At 34.0% G+C, this 21,343-nt stretch overlaps 2 protein-coding genes across 3 annotated transcripts in view; one reads left to right on the forward strand and one right to left on the reverse strand.

The window, feature by feature from the left end:
• The first annotated feature begins 15,439 nt into the window (after nucleotides 1-15,439).
• On the forward strand, nucleotides 15,440-18,629 carry LOC106138694 (centrosomal protein 43-like). Its single transcript, XM_013339931.2, has one exon. It carries the CDS (start codon nucleotides 15,555-15,557, stop codon nucleotides 16,956-16,958), a length of 1,404 nt encoding a protein of 467 aa, XP_013195385.2. The 5' UTR covers nucleotides 15,440-15,554; the 3' UTR covers nucleotides 16,959-18,629.
• A 3-nt stretch (nucleotides 18,630-18,632) lies between these two features.
• The window catches only part of LOC106138693 (protein sickie), a 72,460-nt gene continuing 69,749 nt past the window's right edge, over nucleotides 18,633-21,343 (reverse strand). For both annotated transcript variants that reach the window (XM_013339929.2, XM_013339927.2), the window contains 4 exons: nucleotides 20,987-21,179; nucleotides 20,450-20,608; nucleotides 20,019-20,102; nucleotides 18,633-19,936 (listed from right to left, as the gene is read on the reverse strand). In XM_013339929.2, the coding sequence (XP_013195383.2) occupies nucleotides 19,814-19,936; nucleotides 20,019-20,102; nucleotides 20,450-20,608; nucleotides 20,987-21,179 (559 nt within the window). In that variant the 3' untranslated portion in view covers nucleotides 18,633-19,813. The remainder of the gene's footprint in view (nucleotides 19,937-20,018; nucleotides 20,103-20,449; nucleotides 20,609-20,986; nucleotides 21,180-21,343) is intronic.

Raw genomic sequence — 21,343 nt, forward strand, 5'->3', positions numbered from 1 at the left:
CGTTTCTTCATTAAGTATCAATCGTTCTTCATGGAACATATGGATACATTTCAGATTAATATGACAATGAAAAAATATTAACATCACCCAAGCACTAGTTGATTGCAAAAAAAAAGCAATGTCAAATACTTAAAATTATATTTAACCAAGAAGAATTCCAAAAAAACATATGAATTAGTAGTACAAGTTAATCCAAGGAACAGAAAAATAATTCACTGCGATGGTAGTTAGTGGCTAAATCTCTTGTCATATTATTCAAATTGCCTAAAGGGGCATCCTCATCAAGGAGATTAAGCGGTATGCAATGTTTAGCATATGGTTACACCTACTGCTTAAATCCTTATGGTTTCGGGCGCAATGAATAATGGTTAAATTTATGCCAAAAACTAGGTAAGTAGCGAACTCCATCCCAGTTGATGTCACAAGCAATATTGGTTAAAAAGATTATTATACATTATGCGCAGTTTTGTAATTAATGATAATCTTTTTTACGTAACCTGTATATAATCTATATATCAGACATTTGCCCCAGTGTCGTTCCACCTGGGGACAGCCGGAGTAAGCCTTACTACAACTAGGAAAGTAAGAAGCGATTGCTGAACCCCGTAACAAGGCGAACCTAAGCCAGATTAGATTAAGACTACCTATATCTCCATTTGGCCATATGTATTCAAATTAGTTCTATTCAGATAGTCTTATAGTCAGTACGAAAACCACTCATCTTTTCTATGCCAAAATAGATACCAAGTAATAAATAGTTATTTTAACTTGTCATATATTCAGCTTTATATCAATATTTGCTTCAATTAAAATCAATTTTCCGGCTTCCCATAAAAGCGAGTCGCGAGTGTAATAAGTCAATAATGATGGCCTAATTAATAATTATAGGCACTTAATAGCTAGTTCTGAAGTGGAACTCGGGGCAAAGGCCTCGCTTGCATTATTAATATTGGAGCACAAAATAGTAAGAGAAGAGAATGCCTGAATTTACATAGATTTATCTTGGTCTCTTCGATTGACATAATTAAAGAATATATTCGAAAAAGTTCACCAATATAAATGAATAAAAAATACATAGAATATAATTGAATTGACGTCTAGTCTAGTTGAGTGACTTCTTTAACATAATATGCTATGAAAATCGAGAATGTATAACGTCTCAACGAAAATTGTGATATACATATATTGATAGGTGCATTGCGTTTTTCTTATAAACATATCTTTGCTCTCGTTAATTTGCAAACAAAGTAGACAGTGTCTGTCTATATGAACGGCGCTCAGTAGAAAGGACCTGTTTGCTCATAAATAATGAATATGGAATTATAAACAGGTAAATATTTTATATAACCACACTTTATTTGCCAGCTCATTCAGAACGTACCAAGAATAATAAGGATACACCCTTATTATTCTTGGTACGTTACTTAATAATTTAGGTGAGAGAGAGTAGAATAGAAGACCGTTTATTGTACAAAAATTATATAAAATTTAATAATCCAAAATATCGTATACTTATGATAATGTACAAAAGGTGGCCGCATGCAATCTCTTCCAGGCAATCATACAAAACATTTCGTGAGAGAGAATTGGGTGTGGGGTAGTAGGAGATAACTCATCAAAATATTTATAATTAGGTTTAGCATCTACTAGATAATCTGATATAGTAATATAGTAATTGAACATATTGGACTCCCTTTGTTGCTGCCCTCAAAAAACCTGAAAACAGGGTGGCGTGGAAGCAGCTACGAGTAGTCGGCCGCACCACCAAGCGACCTTGAATAATGAAGATTGCGACTATTGCGGATTAGGGACGTACGTGACGTACTAATATAATATTTAAATTATAGCACCCACTATCCCAGACTACGAGTATAACAGAACTATTTATTATATTGCCGTGTGGTTCCCGGCACCAATACAAAAAGAATAGGACCACTCCATCTCTTTCTCATGGATGTCGTTAAAGACGACTAAGGGATAGGCTTACAAACTTGGGATTCTTAGTTAGGCGATGGGCTAGCAACCTGTCACTATTTGAATTTCAATTCCATCATTAAGCCAAATAGCTGAACGTGGCCATTCAGTCTTTTCAAGCCTGTTGGCTCTGTCTACCCCGCAAGGGATATAGACGTGACCGACCATATGTATGTATGTATTTATTATATAACTTATTAAGCTGTAAAAAATAAAGTATCATTGCCCTATGGCAATGATACTTTATTTTAAAGTATTTTATATACTTTATATATAGCGACAAAGACGAAAATTTTGAGTCAAAGAGTGTGTAAGACAACCTTTTTCGTTGCGACGCATCGTGCCCGGGATGACTAATTTGTTCTTTCGGTGACCTAATTTTTTTTACTTTCACTGCGGACTCTTTGTTTTTTGTAATCTTGACTCGTCCTTATCACATTTTCGGTAATCTTCCCCTACTACGAACATTGCAGTGTAGGTACTGCATTGCAGGGTTATCTAAAAAAATGTAAACGAGATGTAAAGCTGCATTGGGACTTGGGGAGTAAAATGGTTTCATTTTAGCGCATTATGGCGTTGAGTTTCAACTGTAGCATATAAGTACAGAGGGCACTTAAACTGTGAAACTTAAAACACATTTTTCTATCTCATAATAATGGGCACTTTTTCTCCTCATCTTTGATAGTGTTGAATATAAAGGATTCAAAATTTATTGTATGGATATTGTGTGGTTAGGACACGTACATTTAAAGGCATCCATCATATTCGCCAATTTTCTTTTCACTTTGTATCATTTATAGAGTAAAGATAGAAAGGCAGGCCACTTATTGAAAGAAATGCATTCCAATGTGTTAATATTTGGCTCTACTTATTAAAAAGCAGTATTATTTATTAAAATAAACGAAAGTCATTCCTTTGTTCTAATATTTTTAAATGTACAATGAAATTGTGCTTAGGATTGGGCGCTCCGTTTTATGTTAGTACTTTCATCGCGTGTTGACTTGTGTTTTTTTCTGCTCATTCAGTACAAGTTTTCAATGTAGGTGACCCTAAGCGATCATGACATCGTTCTTTTATTGGGTCAAGTCGACGGGCGTTCAATAATGAAAATATTTCATCTCCGAAATGTTATAAGCACATTGAAATGCCACTTCAAATTTGTTTATGGGGTGGAGTATTACAGAAAATGTACCGATATTTTTTTTCATTTTCCTCATTAGGACCTCTGTGGTGAGGTTGTATTCATATAGATTCGATACATCTACTAAGTCTTGAGCTTCACCCTCGTCGGATGGAAAATTATAATTTTAAGATCTAAAAATCTAATAACACGGTTTCCGATACCAAAAGAATAGGACCACTCCCTCTCTTGAATGTCGTAAAAGGCGACTAAGGAATAGGCTTATATACTTGGGATTCCTATTTTCGGCGATGGACTCAAATCTCAATTCTATCATTATGCCAAACAGCTGAACGTGGCTTTCAGTCTTTTGATAACTGTTGACTCCGTCTACCTCGTCAGGGACATAGACGTGACTATATGTTATGTTAACACAGACTTTTAATTACGCGGGGAAAATATAATCCCTATAAATTGATATTGAAATCCCTTATATATCAGTATATAATAATAACATGCAGCTTGTTAAGAAGATTTATCGATATCACACCTTATCATAAATACCGAAAATACGGCAACACTGTGATGGATTGCCACTATCGTCACGTGCCTCTCAAGTCGCTGTGAAATAACCTCTGACATTAGAAATATTGCTTAGGGTTGAACCTCTTTTGTAAATATTATAATGGGTCACTTTTTCAACTCTTGAAATATTCAGTCAAATTTAAAACTTTAAGAGGGGATTTTCAAGACTATTTCATGTAATTTTATACTCATATGGCAAAACAATGTCACGTTTAAAAAAGAATCTGTCCCAAGATCCATTTAATTTCCGTTTCAAGTTAATTTGTGTTTGTGACAACATTTCAAATTTCTTTTCTAGAAAAAGCCAAAATTTGAATTTCGGTCATTGTAGTAACCTCACGCACTTCCCATGTTAGATTTGTTATTCGCCCTGCAATAAGACGTAGGTAGGACTAACATTTTTCAGATTAAACGTGACTGGAAAGGAAAAACGGGGAACAGTTACGAAGTACGTGTACAGCGAATGTACGAGTATTTACGTTCATATAACATCATATGGACTATTTAAGTTGTTCCCTTTATCTGTAAATTCCTTTAATTGTGTAGTTAAATCTATCGCTTTCATTACAGATAATTAAAAAAAAAAGGTGAAATATTTGATAGTTGTTTATTTTCCCACAATCTATGCTATGGACTAAGTTATTGCTTTTTTTTCAATTTTGATATAATAGTTTATTTGATAAAAACCGACACGCAGTTTTACTTTTATTTCGGTTAAAATCTTTATACAGCACTACCGAGCTTTGCTTTTTGTGAAATAAAAGTCCCGTTAACTAAGGTTAACCCGATTACTATACGCAAAATTATGTACATAAATGTGCACTGTCCCATAGAGTATGATAATCTAATCTTAGCATAATGTTCGCAAATATAAGAATCAAAATTTACTAAAGGCTATAAAAATCTTTAATGTGACCAGTAAACTAAACTTCATGAATGGTAACTCCTGCACCTTATGATTTATTTAACCCATCTAAGTAGCTTCTTTGCGTGCTATTACTCTTAAACTTGTTCCTTAGCATAGTGCTTACGATTTGTTATCAGTTCTGTGTCAGATGAGACTGTAAATAAATGGTCCAGTTCTAAAAGAAAGATAAATTGACTGGTGATGAAATTGCGTTCAAAAATAAATAGGTGCGTAAGATATTTTTTTATTCGTTTGTATTACCGTCAAAAGAGATTTGCAGAGTTTCACACAGTGACCGCGTGAGGATATTCTTTGTAGAAAAGACATTGTGTGTGTGCAAAAATAGCCAGAGTGCGAACACATTGCCGTTTGGTTGTCGGTACTTCGCAAAAGGACTACTGTATATCATTCCCATGGTCGTAAATGGCGACTAAAGGTAAGGCTGATAAATTTGGGATTCTCCTTGTAAGCGCTGCACAAGCAACCTGTTACTATTTGAATCTCAATTTCATTACTAATCCATACAGTTGAGAGTGGCCTTTCAGTCTTGACAAGACTGTTGTTGGACTGAAAGAAAGGTTGACTGAAGTTGTGTTGTTGGCACTGTTCAAGGAGTTCTGTTGCAAGGAGTTGGACGTGATTAATGTATAACATATTTAATAGAATAGAGTGTAGAGGAGAACTGAAAATACTCTAGACTAGACTCCATCCAGTAGACCTAGATCTACTAGATGAGAGAGTAAAGTTTTAACCTGAATGGTAGTTTCACCAGTATTCCGATATTTCAGTCAAGTATTTTCTTACTTCAACGAAAAGGGGAAACATCATAATAAAGATCACTTTAAATTGTATAAATCGGACTTAAAACTAATTGAATATTATGTCTAATCCGCCTATGAGGCGTAATACTTGTGCTATTTACCTCCCGGTGCCCTTACCTTCACTTAATCCCGGTTACCCTCAGGATATTTATTCAAGAATGCCCACTGCATATTTATTCATAAGGAGCCGACAGACACTGAAGAGCTTGCTAAACATCTCGCATTAAATTAGACATTTGTTACCATAATGACTAAAACAATTGTGTATTTTCAAGTGGTTTTCGAAACCAAAATAAATGAATCGCTGTGTAATCGCCTCTCCCTAGTTTACAAACATTTTCCGCTCATCTTTGCATGTTCTGTTGCTTAATTGTCGTTTTGTTAATCATAATGTTCACAGGGGTTTACTTTATACTTTTAGTAAATTAAACTTCTTATTACCAATGATAATCGTTAAAACAAAAATTTTCAAGACTTTTTAAATGCTGAAGTTTTTTACGCGTGTTAAATAGCATTATGAAACACCGTCATAACCTATAATTTGTAAAAAAACAAAAAAAAAAATACAATAGATCATTATCCGCTCATTTTTTTAAAAACTATCTGCTTATCTTGTCGCATTAATTTTATGTTCATGTATATTTTAAATGTCCATCAGAATTATGCGTGTATCCCTTGGGTCTTTCATGCGAATTCAAATTATGCTAGTTTATAGAGACGCGTGGAGGGTTAAATCCGTATTTCTCACCGCGTAACCGCTTCATAAATGCGTTATCTCTTGTATAAATAATGAATAATTATTACACGACAACCGAATATGGGTATAGTTATAAACAACGTACGGCCTGATGAAGCCGTACATATCTAATGAACCTTACTTAGTGTTAGCGAAGATTAAAATGGCAGCCAAGCAGAATCGACGACGTATCATTGTACCTTTTATAATTATACGGTACGATTGTCAGTACATAATTACGATAACTACTGAAGCGAAATATATACCTGTTTTGCAGATTGAGAAGGTACATCAAGACACGGCCCAACAGATAGCTGGGATATCTTCCTTTAAGCACTTAAGATGAGGAAGCACACCTGTACCACCGGAGTAGTGAAGGCTATGGGCCAGTTTAAACAGGTGAGATATAAACTTTTAGTGTACCTAACAACGTGGTAGAGACCTGTATAATAGAACTTAAGCGGTAGTATATGCTGTCTTTTGAAAAGGCTGCTTTTTGAGACCAGTTGAGATTACGCCTAACAATGGATTGGAGGAGACATGGCAGTAGAGCGTGTAACGATCTGCATGTATAATGTACCTATAGCTTACCACCTTCCCGGCTGCTTAAAGATGCTGGAATATGTATATTTTAAAACGGTATGTTTTTTGGTGACACATTTCTCGAGTTGCATCTCAGCCCAAGGTAAAACGGTATTATGACCTGCAACTTATTTTATCATATTCATAAATTAAGAACTTCCAGGTACGCGAAGTAAATAAGGAGGACCTTGAAATGCAACCAAAATTATGCCACGATCCCTGCATACTTCTTTCGCTTAATCCACATTCGTATAAGTCTCTTCATGAGACGTTATACAACATGATAAAGTCTTCTTTTCGCATCTTTTTGTTATCTGCTAAGTCGTCTTACACAATAGCACACTGATATTTCTGTTGAAAAGTTTCGAACGCCATAGTCATATATTGATGCTGGCAAAGCAAATAAGGACGATTTTTCCACATCTCTTAAAATATTTATATCATGGACGGGAAGCCTTGAGTGAAATGTGGTGTTATTTATTTCATCGGGCATACATTTGTGACAGAAGATGGAAAGGGATTGAACAATGGACATGAATATTTAATTCTTGATCTCATTTTCTCTTTCAGATCTAAAGACAGTTATGCAATATACTAACTTTTTAAAAATAATTATATCAATTAATTACCGCGTTCAGCTGTTTATTTTAATAATAAAATTAAGCCTTACAGTCTTTTCAAGATTGTTGGCTTTGTCTACCCTGCAAGGGATATAAACCTGATTATATGTATGTATGTAAGTAATGTGCCGTGTGGTTCCCGGCACCATTACAAAAAAGAATAGGACCACTCCATCTCTTTCCCACGGATGTCGTAAAAGGCGACTAAGGGATAGGCTAATAAACTTGGGATTCCTCTTTTAGGCGATGGGTTAGCAACCTGTCACTATTTGAATCTCAATTCTATCACTAAGCCAAACAGCTGAGCGAGGCCTATCAGTTTTTTCAAGACTGGTGTCTCTGTCTACCCCGCTAGGGATATAGACGTGATCATATGTATGTATGTAAGTAATTATCAACAAGAACTTTTTAGTGTAAGCTGTTTATCTCAATTCGGAATGCTCTATCGAACGCTATGTATTCCGAAGAACGTCCAAACGTTACACAGAGCTGACTGACTGGTACTGTATCGCTACTTAAAGAGTTGCCAATACGACCCCCGTTCACGTCATAACTTCTTCTCTTTACGCAACATAGTACCTGATGTGACACATGACACGCAAGTCATCGGCGCTACGTGAGCCGTTCACCTCGGCAATGATTTAAATATGCAGACGAACGTATTGATTGTCTCCAAGAATAAACCTGCGGTACTGTGAGCGGCGCCCGCTAGCCGCCCCACTATAACCGCTATTATTGTTCGCCGGTAATTACTTAAAACCACACTTTTACTGCCTGATTTATTGCACTCAATCAAGGTACAATACCATTAATGTTTAAAACCTATCGTTGTATAAGTACTCAGGAAAACTTTTTAGCTTAAATACGCACGAAACCTTTTCGTTGGGTTTAGGTGATTTAAGTATATATATAGGTGAAATTGTTTTGGTATTTATCCAGGTTCAGCAATTACTTCGTGCGATATTGAGATGATGTGATTAGATTTATGGCATACTTTCTTAAGGCAATTTTTCTATTTCAAGTGTGGGGTCCCTATTTCCAACTGCTGTTTACCTACAAGAAATCGGATCATAGAAATCGGAATAATACCGATTCTATTTCTCTCTCTCTCTCCTATACAGAGTGTTGATAATAAAAATGGCACAGCAAGAAGAAGAAAAAACATTAAAGTTCATTGAATAGTTTGAATACATAAAATAATTAAAGTTTAAAAATGTCAGTGGTCAACGAGATACAATGGTGATATAACGGCACAAAAATATTAAAATGTCATTGGATAAAAATTGGATCAATTGGATTTGGATCACTGCACTTGATTAAACTCACTTGTACTTTTGGAAAAATATCATACCATAAAATCTTTTAAAAGTACCTATATCTTTTTAAAATCAACGGCGCTATTCTAAACACCAACATAACTATATATTAACTTGGGTGTCGGTCTAATAAATATTCTAGTGGATAAATATCTATTGCTATTAACAACCCCATTAATATAAAAAGAAGTTTAGATTAGGGAAGATAACCCCTTGTTTGTATTAGATTAATTAATCAGGAACTACCCAATTAGGATTCGAGTTATCACGGTATACTGCTTTCAAATGTAACTATCTCGGCTATAACCCTAATTCTACTTTCTTCTTTACATACTTTTTATTTAAATCTATATGACGGTCTAATCGTAGTATTTTTCGGGTTGCATTTTCAGATTTTTGAGAAAGGTGGATAGGCTGTAAAATAAATTAATCAAGGTTTAAGATTCGCCAGCCTGCTAGTGCTTTTAACCGTTCTTAGGCTCTTTTGCACTTATAACCTCATTTTGCTTTGCCAAAAACAACATATCTTCTGTTATAAGATATTAGATTAGTTAAATCAATCGTTATTAAATAAGTTTCTTAAACAAAAATGGAAGTAAAGGCTTCACCATTGCGCTATTTATAGGTACTACTATTGGTAAACTACTGTTTACTATTTTATGCTATAAAAGTTATCTTGCCTTTCTCCCGGAGGAATAGGCAGAGACTAGTATTGGTCAGTTTTTAAACAGATTTTAGGTTAAGATTTCTTAAAAGCTGATTTTTCACTAGAACGTCTCCAAATTTGAACAAAATCAGGTACACTTGTACCTAATGGTCTTCCTTTTCCAAGGTACCTATTTAAACTCCTCTCCTTCACTTGCAGGATAGACAGAGCCAACAGTCTTGAAAGGATTGAAAAGCCATGTCCCTTCGCCTACAAAATGAATTCCAAGTTTGTTAACCTTTTTCTTCGATTTTTACGATAGTTTAAACATCCTGCCGAGATATAAAGGTACCATACAGTAATAAAGAATGACATGATAAAATATATTTCATGACCTTATCTAGATGGACAATCGACATGTCAGCTAACCGCATTTTGTATCGAAGAATAATAATTCATTTTTCACGATATCGCTCATATACACGGAAACAATTTAGTAAAATCAATATTTTTTAAAATATTAAATACCAATGTTTAGCTGAAACCTTGATGGATGTTTGTTTCATTATTAAATATACAGATAAATTAATTGAATACACATATAGACATATCCCTACCATGAATTATAGATATAAAACTTTTATGAAATTAACCTTTTTTATTGTTTAAATAAAATATGCTTAAAAACAAGTAGTTAACTGTACAGAGTCATACAAGCAGTCGAGCGTAAGAAGTTTGATATTTTCACAGTACCCAAAGTTTCAAAAATATTTAAAAAAAAAATAGTAAATATATAAAGTATCAATTTCTAGACTTGGCCAAGGCTTTGGAAGTTACATAGAAAATTTCATCAAAATCTATCCAAACATCAACCAATTTAATCTTCTTCCTTTATAATACATATAAGTAACTTTAAGGCTGATGTCCAAGAATACGACCGGGATGAGAGAGACGTTAATACCTAATTTTGATGGATAGCACAGATATAAAATTCTAAGAGATTATAAACGGTAAGTCATTAACTAAGTGGAGATTCTGAACTTTTGACATTTGAATTAACGGAATTCTTAATTGCTACCTAATTATGACGATTGAACCTTTGTCAAAGTCATAGGTTTAATTAATTAAATAAGCACAATGATAGATTTAATTATAACATACCTTGCCTTCCGTATACGTGGTGATGAAAAACATTTTATCTAAAAAGCGGAAATACTTGCAGAACAATATAACATTATAATTGTTACTTTTTTGATCTTTAATACCCAAGCATCTTCGTAGTTTTCTGGCCCTTTCACTCACAGACACCATAATTATTTAAAGCTCTACTTAGATAAGATACATCTACGAGCACGTCTATTCAAAATTTAGTTGGAGTGACGCAGGCGATCTCAAGTTGCCCACCGACCGTCGAAGTTTCGTGACGTAGATGCATATTATTAACTCCTACATCGACCAGTAATTCCCTGGTTGCAGATACCGGGATAGTATGTCATTTACCCTATCTATTTTGTACTAACAGTATCATAGTTAGGTTTGCAATAAAGCAATATAGTTTCTTAGTACCACGTACTTTGAAATTTAATAGGATGCAAACTACCGAGTACATAAAACGTGAGCGTGGATGATAACGTACTCGTATTACTGATAAATAGATGGCTCAATGATGGAATTGAGATTCGAACAGTGACAGGTTGCTAGCCCACCGAGCATAAAATATAATCCTTCGTTTTTACCTTAGTCGTCTTTTACTATATCCATGGAAAAGATATGGAGTGATCCTATTCTTAATACTGAACGCGGGCTTTCAGTATCTTCAAGACTGTTGGCTCTGTCTACCCTGCAAGCGATATAGACGTGATTATATGTATGTATTATAAAATAAATAAGAAGGTATTGTTCTCTAGGCTTTTATAAAATTCGCCTTATGAAATTAATTCTCATGTATGCCCATCGACGCAGCATAGAGGACTGTACAAACTTTTGTACGCTGTAATATCTTTATGTACCATGTCTCACGAAAATAAGTGATTTAGTATGAAAAGACTACGGTTGTGTTTTATTGAATGTATAATTAAATTAATATACATAATCCCTTTCGGGGCGAATTTCCAAAATCTATTTTACTGAAAATAGAGATATTTATTATTGAACTGTCAACTCTCATATGTGATCAAAATAATATTTATTATCTTTATAAAAGGTGACTAAGTACGTAACATACGTTACCTGCCTAACGATGTAAACGGTATTGTTTTTATTCAAAAATTACTTAACAGCTATGTATGCTGCACCCGGCACTTAAATTTAATTAAGAATTTCTGAAATAAACAGTAGCTAAGCTCCGTTTAAGTTGAATTAACGAGAACTTCCTAGGCTGGATCCAAAACTCAAAGATAAAGCGACATATGTATATCACAAACTATTCGTGGTGTTTTCGGTCTAGCCTATTTTGAATATTAAAAAAAATTGCTATATTAATTTAAGACCTTGTTGTACTCATGTCATGTAAATAACAATTTGAATTTAGTACGATATCTAAGAGTTGTGTGACTATGAGAAAAAATTGAATCTTTTTTTACTTACACAGATAAAAAGATCTAAAGCCTATTCTATCAAAACGAGGAGTTTGTATACTCTGATAAATGGTAAGGGCAGCATAAAAATATGGCACGAAAAGAAAAATGTAGGTAGTTTCGTTGTAGTCTAATCCGTCGTGATCCGGCGTGAGCACGAAGCCACACTCCACACACTTCTATGTTCGGGATTTGGAATTTTTGCCCGATATTGCACTTTTACACGAGGAACGTCTATCAGGCCCCAACGATTCCTACGACACAGAATAGTGTAGCCAATTTGCAAACATCCAAACCCTCGAACGTAACTAATTGCTTTCGCCTCTCCTTCTATTGTGAGATGTGTAAAATAGGCCAGAAAAAAGCTCCGAATTTTTCATTTAGGTACTGATATTTATATCATTGTTTTCATTTAAAAACTAAGGCACTATTATTGCTAAGTTTCATAAATGGCAATTTACGTAAAAGATTTTAAGATTATGATAGTAGGGTAAGGCAGTCATTCGTCGTAATTATATTAGAGCATTCAAACATGAGAGAGATTATTCATAATTTAGATAATTTTTTTTTTAAGTAGGTTGATTTATTGTACCTAGATCTCAAATGCAAAAAAACTACCTATGCCATTTTTATCCTATTGAAAGAAAAGGAATGAACTATTAGTAACATTGAAGGCATTAAAAATTATAAAAATTTTTGGCTTCGGTAAGTGATTTTATTGTGTGATTCTACCTATAGTAATACTATCACGTATATAACTTAAAATATTCAGTCAAAAATATTCAAATTATTACTACTTATTTTTTTTTTCTTAATAACATTAACGCTTTTAAGAAAAAAAAAATAAGCATTGTGCATAGTACCTTTATTACCTAATTGTTACTTACAATTTATCAAAGCTTCCGTTAACGTTTCTGAACATGTCACTTGTTTAATCCAGTAACGCACGCAGAATACCTACCCACCGCAAAAAGGGCTGAAGCGGGTCCCTCGTGAGGGAATTTGATACACGCTTAAGCATTCTGCTTACACTAAATAATGCAATGATTTTTACTTATGCGTAGTAGGTATTAGTATTAACCTCCTCTCTTTCCGCTACTTAGGTAGGTACTGTACCATAAGTTAAGGGTTTCAGTCCACTGTAGAAGTCAGAAAACTGAACAGGTGATCATAAATTTGGTTAAAATAAAAGGAAGTAAAGCCACTGTCTATCTATTGATAATTTTAATAGTTAGAGATAGGATTGTATCTATGAGATAATCATATTTCTTAACTACTGGCAAATCATTGTCGGTTCTTGTGAAGGCTTGATGACTAGGTAGGTATATACCTTGCATGAAGAGAGTTATGGATGTAGCGAAAGAAATATGCAGGGATTGTGGCAAAGTGAAAAGATGTGGTCTCGGTCCTACCCTCCGGGAAAGAGGACTACCTATTACCTGGTGCAGGTTTTACGACCGTCAACTTTAAATCTACCATTATTATGTAGTTGATATTTTCTAAGTAGGTATGTGTAAATTACTATCATGTTAGTTAATATAAAATTAAAAAAAAAATTGTACATTTGTCTAATTTTAAATCATTACGAAAATAAAGTTATTCTGTATATTATTTTTTATTTCCTCTTAATGTTATAATGACAGAAGTCCAACGTAAATTGAGCTCTCACGCTGGATGGTACCCCACATGGGAGTGGGAGGTAAGTAGAGCAATAAAACACGCTGGGCGGAGGCGAGCAGTCGGAAACTATAAATAATATCACCTGTCGTACCTTTATTGAGCTTCGAACCTCATGGTTTCTGCTCCACAACGTTCCAAAAATATCGATTCACGGCGAATCCAGCATGTCGGCCGCCCTCTAGGGCAGGCAGACGGCTGCTCTCGCTCTATGTACACATAAGACACAACACGTCAAGCGAGATATCAAACCGTTTCCCGCCACTAGTATTTCAACACTAATATTCCATCGTGCGGCAATTTTATTTAAGCTGTTCAATGTAGAATAATAGGCACTGGAAAAATGTATTTTTAAGTAATTTTTCTCAAGATATTATTGAAAAATAGACTGAAAGTTTCATAAAACCGTGGCGCGTGGAGACGGGGTTGTGCCGTCCTAGCGCGCTCGCTCGCTCCGACTGACTGAACTGAATTTCCCACATTTTCCCGGCGCAAGCCTTCACCCCTTGTAATCGAGCACGTTCCCAAAGATATAACAGTAAAAATCGAGGTGGATACTGTGCATTCCAGTGAAATTTTTAATAGAAGTACCTAAGTAAGGTATATTATTTATCTGTCTGCTTTAATTTATACCTATTTTAAAATTAAAAACAAAATAATATGTACTGGACGACGATAAATCTTTACAGAAGGTGTCCTAAAGGTGGTGACCTATCTGTATGTAGGTAAGTATTTATTTTTATATCTTTCTATCTACTATATAAAATTACTACAAACACTTATGTCATTGAGTCCTTAGAGTATCTAGGTCTAAATGCTTGTCCACCATGACAAAGCAAACTTCTCCATCCCAAAGAGATGATGCACCGGAAACTCTAGAATGAACGTCAAAAGAACGAGAGTAGGAAGTATAATCATAATCTACTAACAAAAGTAGGTACCTAGAATAAAAGTAGATAAGTACTTGTGTAGGTACTTATTCTTTCTTTTGTTTTTATAAAGGTACATTAAAAATTAAGAATACAGCAGCGAAAAATTATTTCGAAACCATTATATACATATTAGAATTTGGATCATGGTTTTATATAGCTAAAAATTTTTCAAAAGTATAATAATTGTGCGCATGACAGATTTTTCATCGTAAATGGTCTATAGTAACAAAATGAGATTTTGTACAAGATATATGACCGTATGCTTTCCAAATGAAATAAAATAAAATAAAATAAAGTCTTTGGAGTAAATAGGTTCCAAGTACCTACTTATCACTACATAGTATAAAACAAATAGATAATAAAAGTCAAAATAGATGGCTACTTATTAGCTCTATCGATACCAAAACGATACCTATCGTTATCCCTGTTGATGTTTAAAAAAAAATGTCAGCCTTATGACAGTTGCCAGTTTGTAAAGACAGTGACATTTATGGAACTGACAATCAAATTGCTGTCAAAGTGTCAAATAGACTATCTGCCTTCCGATTGTCATGCGCAATGCGTCACTAGGGTTACCATAACTCGAATACTTACAAGGTCAAAACAAATTATTTTTATTTTTAAATTGCAATTTATTTTTTGATTATAATCCTTCAATCGAACATTAAAATAATAATTTATATTTTTTAATAGTCTGTTTTGAAAATACGTACTTATTTTTTAAGTCCACTTCAAAAAAGGGTTTCAATTTTAGAAAGGTTCGATGTTTTGTTGATTTCATTTTTAATAATTTTTATCTTTTTAGTGTACCTATTTTGAAGTTGGTTTTGAGTTTTTACTGGCGTCCGTCCTTGCGTGGCTTTAATTATCAATCAAAATATTGTATTTATTTTTTGAGCTATTTGGTATATTCATGAAATTTATTTTGGTCACACTGATTGTGCATTGCGTTGCGTGGTCGCCGATGTTTATTGCTGCTGTGTTTATGTTGTTGTGGTGTAAATTTTTTCTTGATAAGCAGGCCCCGATTAGTTCCTAATCAATAATAATTACATTATTATCATGGCGCAAGCTGAAGATACTGAACTCAGAGACTTGGTTATAGAAGCTTTAGAAAAGAACGGCTCCCTGGCAAAGATTCGTGCTTTACTCCGCGCTAATGTTTTTCTTGCTTTTGAAGATGAATGCGAAAATATAAAACATAATGAAAGTTTAGACAATATATTGAATTTGCCAGAAGGTGTTCTGTGTTGTTCGATCGTTCATGATTTTTTGGAATATTGTAACCTAAAAAATACGTTGTTTGTATACAAATCTGAGAGTCGCCAAGGGAGAGCCTATAAAATCGAGGGGCAGAGAGAATTGGCAGATAAATTTAATTTTGGTAAAGGTGATTGCAACCGAGAGCCTGTTCTCATTTCTTTAGTGAAAAGTGTTTTGCAGAATAGCCAAAAGATATACCAAAACAACATTAACAAACCCACGGATAAAAAATATGACGCTTTATACAAAGATGAACAAAATTGTACATACATAGTTCATGAAGACTCTTCTAGTGCATCATGCAATTCTCATTCAGATAACTCATCAGATGAAAAAAACAGGTTGCATTTGCGTCTGCAATCTGAGAATTCTGATACAGATACATCAAGTGATTCTGCTAAAGATAAAACAAACTCTGAATACATTCCTAGTGAACATGTTCTTGTGCCTGAAAAAAATAAGGAAAGTTATACAAATAAACAGATTTATAATCAGCAAAATACTTACTTGCTGAATCCCCAACAAGAAAATCATTCACTGTGTTATTTAAATGATTTGAAATTTGGCAACAACAGCAGCAGTGAGTCAACATCTTATGTAGAATTAAAGCCATTCAGTTCTTTTGATGAAAAATTATTAAACACTACAGGTGTGCCTATAGTAGTAACTGAAAAGGATGATTTCACCCACTCTATGCAGACAATACCACCTCCCTTAGAAATTACTAAAAAACCTGAAGACAATATTACTCCTGACTCTGTTCCATCAGGTACAATATCATCTTCATCCTTGAACAATGAAAGTCCAAAACCTTCTAAACCAAATGAAAAGAAGTCTGCCGAAGAATCTGGGAAGTCAGATATAGAGTATAGTTATGACTTTTCATCATCAGCTACAACTAAAAAGGACCCAGAAGAGCATTCACCTCAATCCATTCCAGAAGATTTCAATGAAATCAAGGATTCTTTGCAACACAATTCGGCAAGTTCACAAAGTTCTGTATCAATATCTGATGTAACAGACTTATTAAGTGAAAAGAATTACTCATATGGACTTGTGCAAAATGATAAGCATTTATCACAGAATAAGATTTTGCAGACCAGTGAGAAGAAAGCTTCAAGAACTGATGATGACTCTGGTGACTTCTCAGAGTCTCCTGTTCCCTCTCTTTCCAATTTAAGTCTTGACATACATAGTGATTGATGATTAGGTTTTAAAAATTTATTTTTTTAGTCAGTTTGTTCCTTTTAACATTGCCACAAAGTAAATTATTTTAGTTTTATCATATTGCTGTACTTTCTTTATAAAATAATATTTAAAATATTAATAGTTAATGCTTAACAAGCTATGTAGTAAAGAGAGCATTGATGTTAGTGAGGTTAAAGTATCTAATTAAAAAAAAATTCTGAGTCAGGTTCACTAATTCGGTAACCAATCTTATGAGGGAAAACATATTGAGGAAACCTTGTATAAATGTATTTTGTGTTATTTTGTAAATAAATTTTTCAATTTCATGTGTTCTCCGCTATGTGTTACTAGTCGGGGGCGTTAAATTCAAGTTTTCAAATTTTTATAATATTCATAAAAATAAGCTTAGGTTACTTACTGTTCTCATTTTTATTTTGTGTGTTTTACTAAGGCTATAGAGCATATCTACTACTGTTTAGGTTTAAGTTGTCTTTGAATGTAACTTGGTCCACAAGTGTGTGCCAGCTTCATTGTTATGATGAAATCAATGCTTTATTTTACCTTTATTTATTTATTGTTTTATTTTAGGTATCAATTCAAGATAAAATATGGCAAAAACTAAAATTAACATTTAAAAGCATGTTTTTTTTACTATACATTTGATAATAGAAATATATTCAAGGGTAGTGCTGCAAATATTTAATGAAATCTTAAACTGAAAAATTAGTGTAGCTAGGATTGAATGTCAAGAATATATTTATATCCATATCCAATTGTCGGCGCAATTTTTAGACGTATTTCTTTTAGGGCATAAGATTCAATGGCTCCAACGTGAATACAACTCCAATACTGAATCATTGATTCAGGGAATTTTGACACACTAAAAACATTGCGAACATCACGTTGCCTTTGGCAGGTGCTATTGGGGGTGTGCCAAAAGTAAAATTCTTCTTTTTTTAACTTGTTCTTAGCCATAGAAATTGAAATAATTAAATTCTATTACATCATGAAGTAATATAAACTCAATTGGGCTGTGTAGCAGGACTGCTTTATGAATCTAGAATTAATTATTGTAAGTTTATTTTGAAACTAAAAGCTTGTGAAATCTACAATTATGACAATGTGTAGATTAATGTGTAGTTTTCTAGTGCATTTAAATAAACATGTTTGTTATGTAAAACTAAACAATAGTACATAGGTAAGGCAAAGGCCTCAGGTGCTTGCTTTTCATCCTGATTGTAATTTTGTGACACAAGTATTGTGAATATGTTTGCTGATATTTTTCTGAAAATCATTGTGCCTTATTTATTGGAAGTGCAAAATTGAAACAGTAACAAAAGGTTCCTTTTAAATTTCAATGAATATTGTTGTAGGTAATTTAATCTAGTCCTATATAGAATATTAAAAATGGTTCCGTCCAAAGTGCTCCATTACCCATTTTCTGTCATAAACTCCTTCTGTGAGTGATTATTCCTCAACATTTGACTATTATGTACTCAATAAATGATAAATCAAATTAAAACTATGAATTTACTTTTAATATCGTATGTATATGACCTAAGTAGTTACTTACTTTTAAATGCTTAAAGGAGTGATTAGGTAGATAAAGTGCCTTAGTGGCAGCGAGAAAGTAGGTATTTCAAAAATAAACTACAAATGTTATATTCAAATGTTTATTTCACATTTTCAGTAAAGCATAGATTGTAGATATCACGTTTCAGTTATGCACACAAGTCAATCCATATCAAACATGTAACAAAATGTTACGCTTTTCTATACAAAAGTAACGCTACACTGTTTATGGCGTAATAGCTGTTAGTGTAATCGCATAGAAAAAAAATTATAAACATATTTTATTTACATACATCTAAATATATTTATTAGGTACATGAGTTTTTATATGAAAATGGTATAAAAATTACACTTTCATATATTATTTTACATACATGTCATAATACAAATGCGGTCCGTAACCTAAGTTTGAAAAAATATAACAATAGTAAAAGCCACAATGCTTTTTATAAACATTACATAACAGTCCTACTCCGTCTGAATAATTTCATAAAAAATGGAAAATACTTCGCTCCAGGCACTGTCTTTAAATTTAAGTATTTATTCACGAATACGTGTACCAATTTTTAACATCTCCGTTAAAAACATACAAAAATTTGAAATGAAATTAAACAATGGTAGGTTTTTATACTCTCACTTATAATATTTGCATAGCTTACAAATATTGCAGAGCAAAAATCCTTCCGTAAAGTAGTGGTGTTGATCCCACTTCTTAACTTTATTGTTGAAATTGTATAAAGATTATACGTAGTGTGCATGGGATGCGCGCCACTGTTATATACCTATAACAATTATCATTTTTGATAATTATAAATTAGTACATACCGATGCGCAACTAAATTGAATAATAGATCCCAAATCATATTAACACTTAACAAATAAATAAAATAACCCACGTACATATGGCAAATATTTGGCTTAGTAAATATCATACATTTCACTAGGAAACTGAAATGTTTATTTTATTTTAAGAACTGATAGCTTGTGATTAAAATCACAAAATAAAGAAACAATCATTATTTACTAATAAGTAAGCAGTAAGATAAAAAGAATGAAACACTGGGGTCACAAGGTGGTCAAAACACGGCTACGGAATTCTGGAGAAACATTTTTTATTTTTATTTTCACGGCATCATCTATAATTTACAGCACCTGATTTGATGGGTAAGCCATTTACTGTTACGTAACGTATGTTAGACGTTACAGACGGCGCCAGTTGATTATGGGAAATATATATGTATTGATGGTGCCGTGATTTTAGTGCTGTTGTGTCCAGTTCAATCTCGACAGTAAATATTTTATAGCTCATTCCCCATAGAGCTGTCATGTGTGAGATTCGAGTCCATACTGGCATTATCAGAGTCTTGGCTTTGGTTTCCACTATAGTTTGCAGCTTCTTGGAGGCGCATTAGCATGTTCAACTGGAAATAAATTTACAAATTATAATATCAAGTGAAACAAAGTTGAAACATTGCTTTTATAAGTTTACGTTGTTTTCCTTACCAATGGATCTTGGTTGTTGTTGCTGGCAGAGTCGGGATTCGACTCTTCCATGTCCAGATCTTCTACTGTTATCGCTCTCAATGTCTGCAATAAAGAAAAAGAAATCAGTTCCAGCTGCGTGATTGTCTCCAGAATAGGTAATCGTTTATTTTATGATGTAAATGATGATGATAATTTAGGTATATTTATTTGCAGCGTTATTCATTCAAATATGAAATTCCTAAATATAAGAACCATAGAAATCGGAATAATTGAACAGTTTTGAGCTCTAAACCCATCTATAAATTGTTAATGTTTATATCTTGACGTTTGGCGTGGGTCCAACCCCGTGTGCCGTACAACGCCACGCTTTCACGAACAGCTTCCTAAAGATATTTTAAGCTGCGTACGGAATGATATTTACTATCCCACGGCTGATAAAAAATACATACGTGCGAATGATTGGGCTCCCGCCATGGGTAGGACGACTTGACATGTTGCAGTGGGTCCAAACCAGCGTGTCTTCGACGGCCGTACAACGCTACTCCTTCGCGAACAGCTTCTGACGCGTACGGCACGATACTGTAGTTCCACACGTCCGCGAACCACGCCTGGAAATACAAGAATCGATATGTTAGTAATGGCTTCAAAATATGTAGGTATTAAGTACCTAATAGATTGTACCTTATTTAGTCTAGTTCGATTACGTTTATAATTCTTGGAATTTTTATTTGAGGGCTAGCAACCTATTATCTTTGAATCTAAATTGACAAATCCAGTTTAAGTGGCTTTCGAGTGCTGTGACAGAAGAGCCTAGGTGACGCCGCTTGAGGAATTCGCCTCGAGGAGAGAGTTGAGTGTGGACCAGATGCAGCGAATCCAGTATTGCCACCAGCGCCGACTTATTTGTAGGGAGAACAGTCTTTAGCGACGATACCTGACCATATAAGAAAGGTTTAATGGTTAAAGGTTCATCAAAAGTTATTTACCTGACTGGCCTCCAAGTCCATGGGGCACGCTAAGAAGAGCCTGGGGCCGACTGTGACATCGCTGGAGGAATGCGCCTCGAGGAAGGAGTTGAGTGTGGACCAGACCCCAGGCAGCCACTCTAGTACTGCTGCTAACGCCGGTTCCCGTCTGCCCAGACGTAGTTCCAAAGAGAACAGTTTCCGACGGAGATACCTATATACGTTAGGTAAGCGATGTTTAATTATTTATTTATTTATTAACATTAGCAGTATAAAGCTAATGCGTAAATTTATCCAGCCTTAATTTAAATTCTATCATGTAGTTCTGGTAATTGTAAATCTATCCCGTGAGAGATAAAGAAATGATGTGTGTGGGTG

Source organism: Amyelois transitella, chromosome 4 (genome assembly GCF_032362555.1).
Source record: "Amyelois transitella isolate CPQ chromosome 4, ilAmyTran1.1, whole genome shotgun sequence".
NCBI lineage: Eukaryota > Metazoa > Arthropoda > Insecta > Lepidoptera > Pyralidae > Amyelois > Amyelois transitella.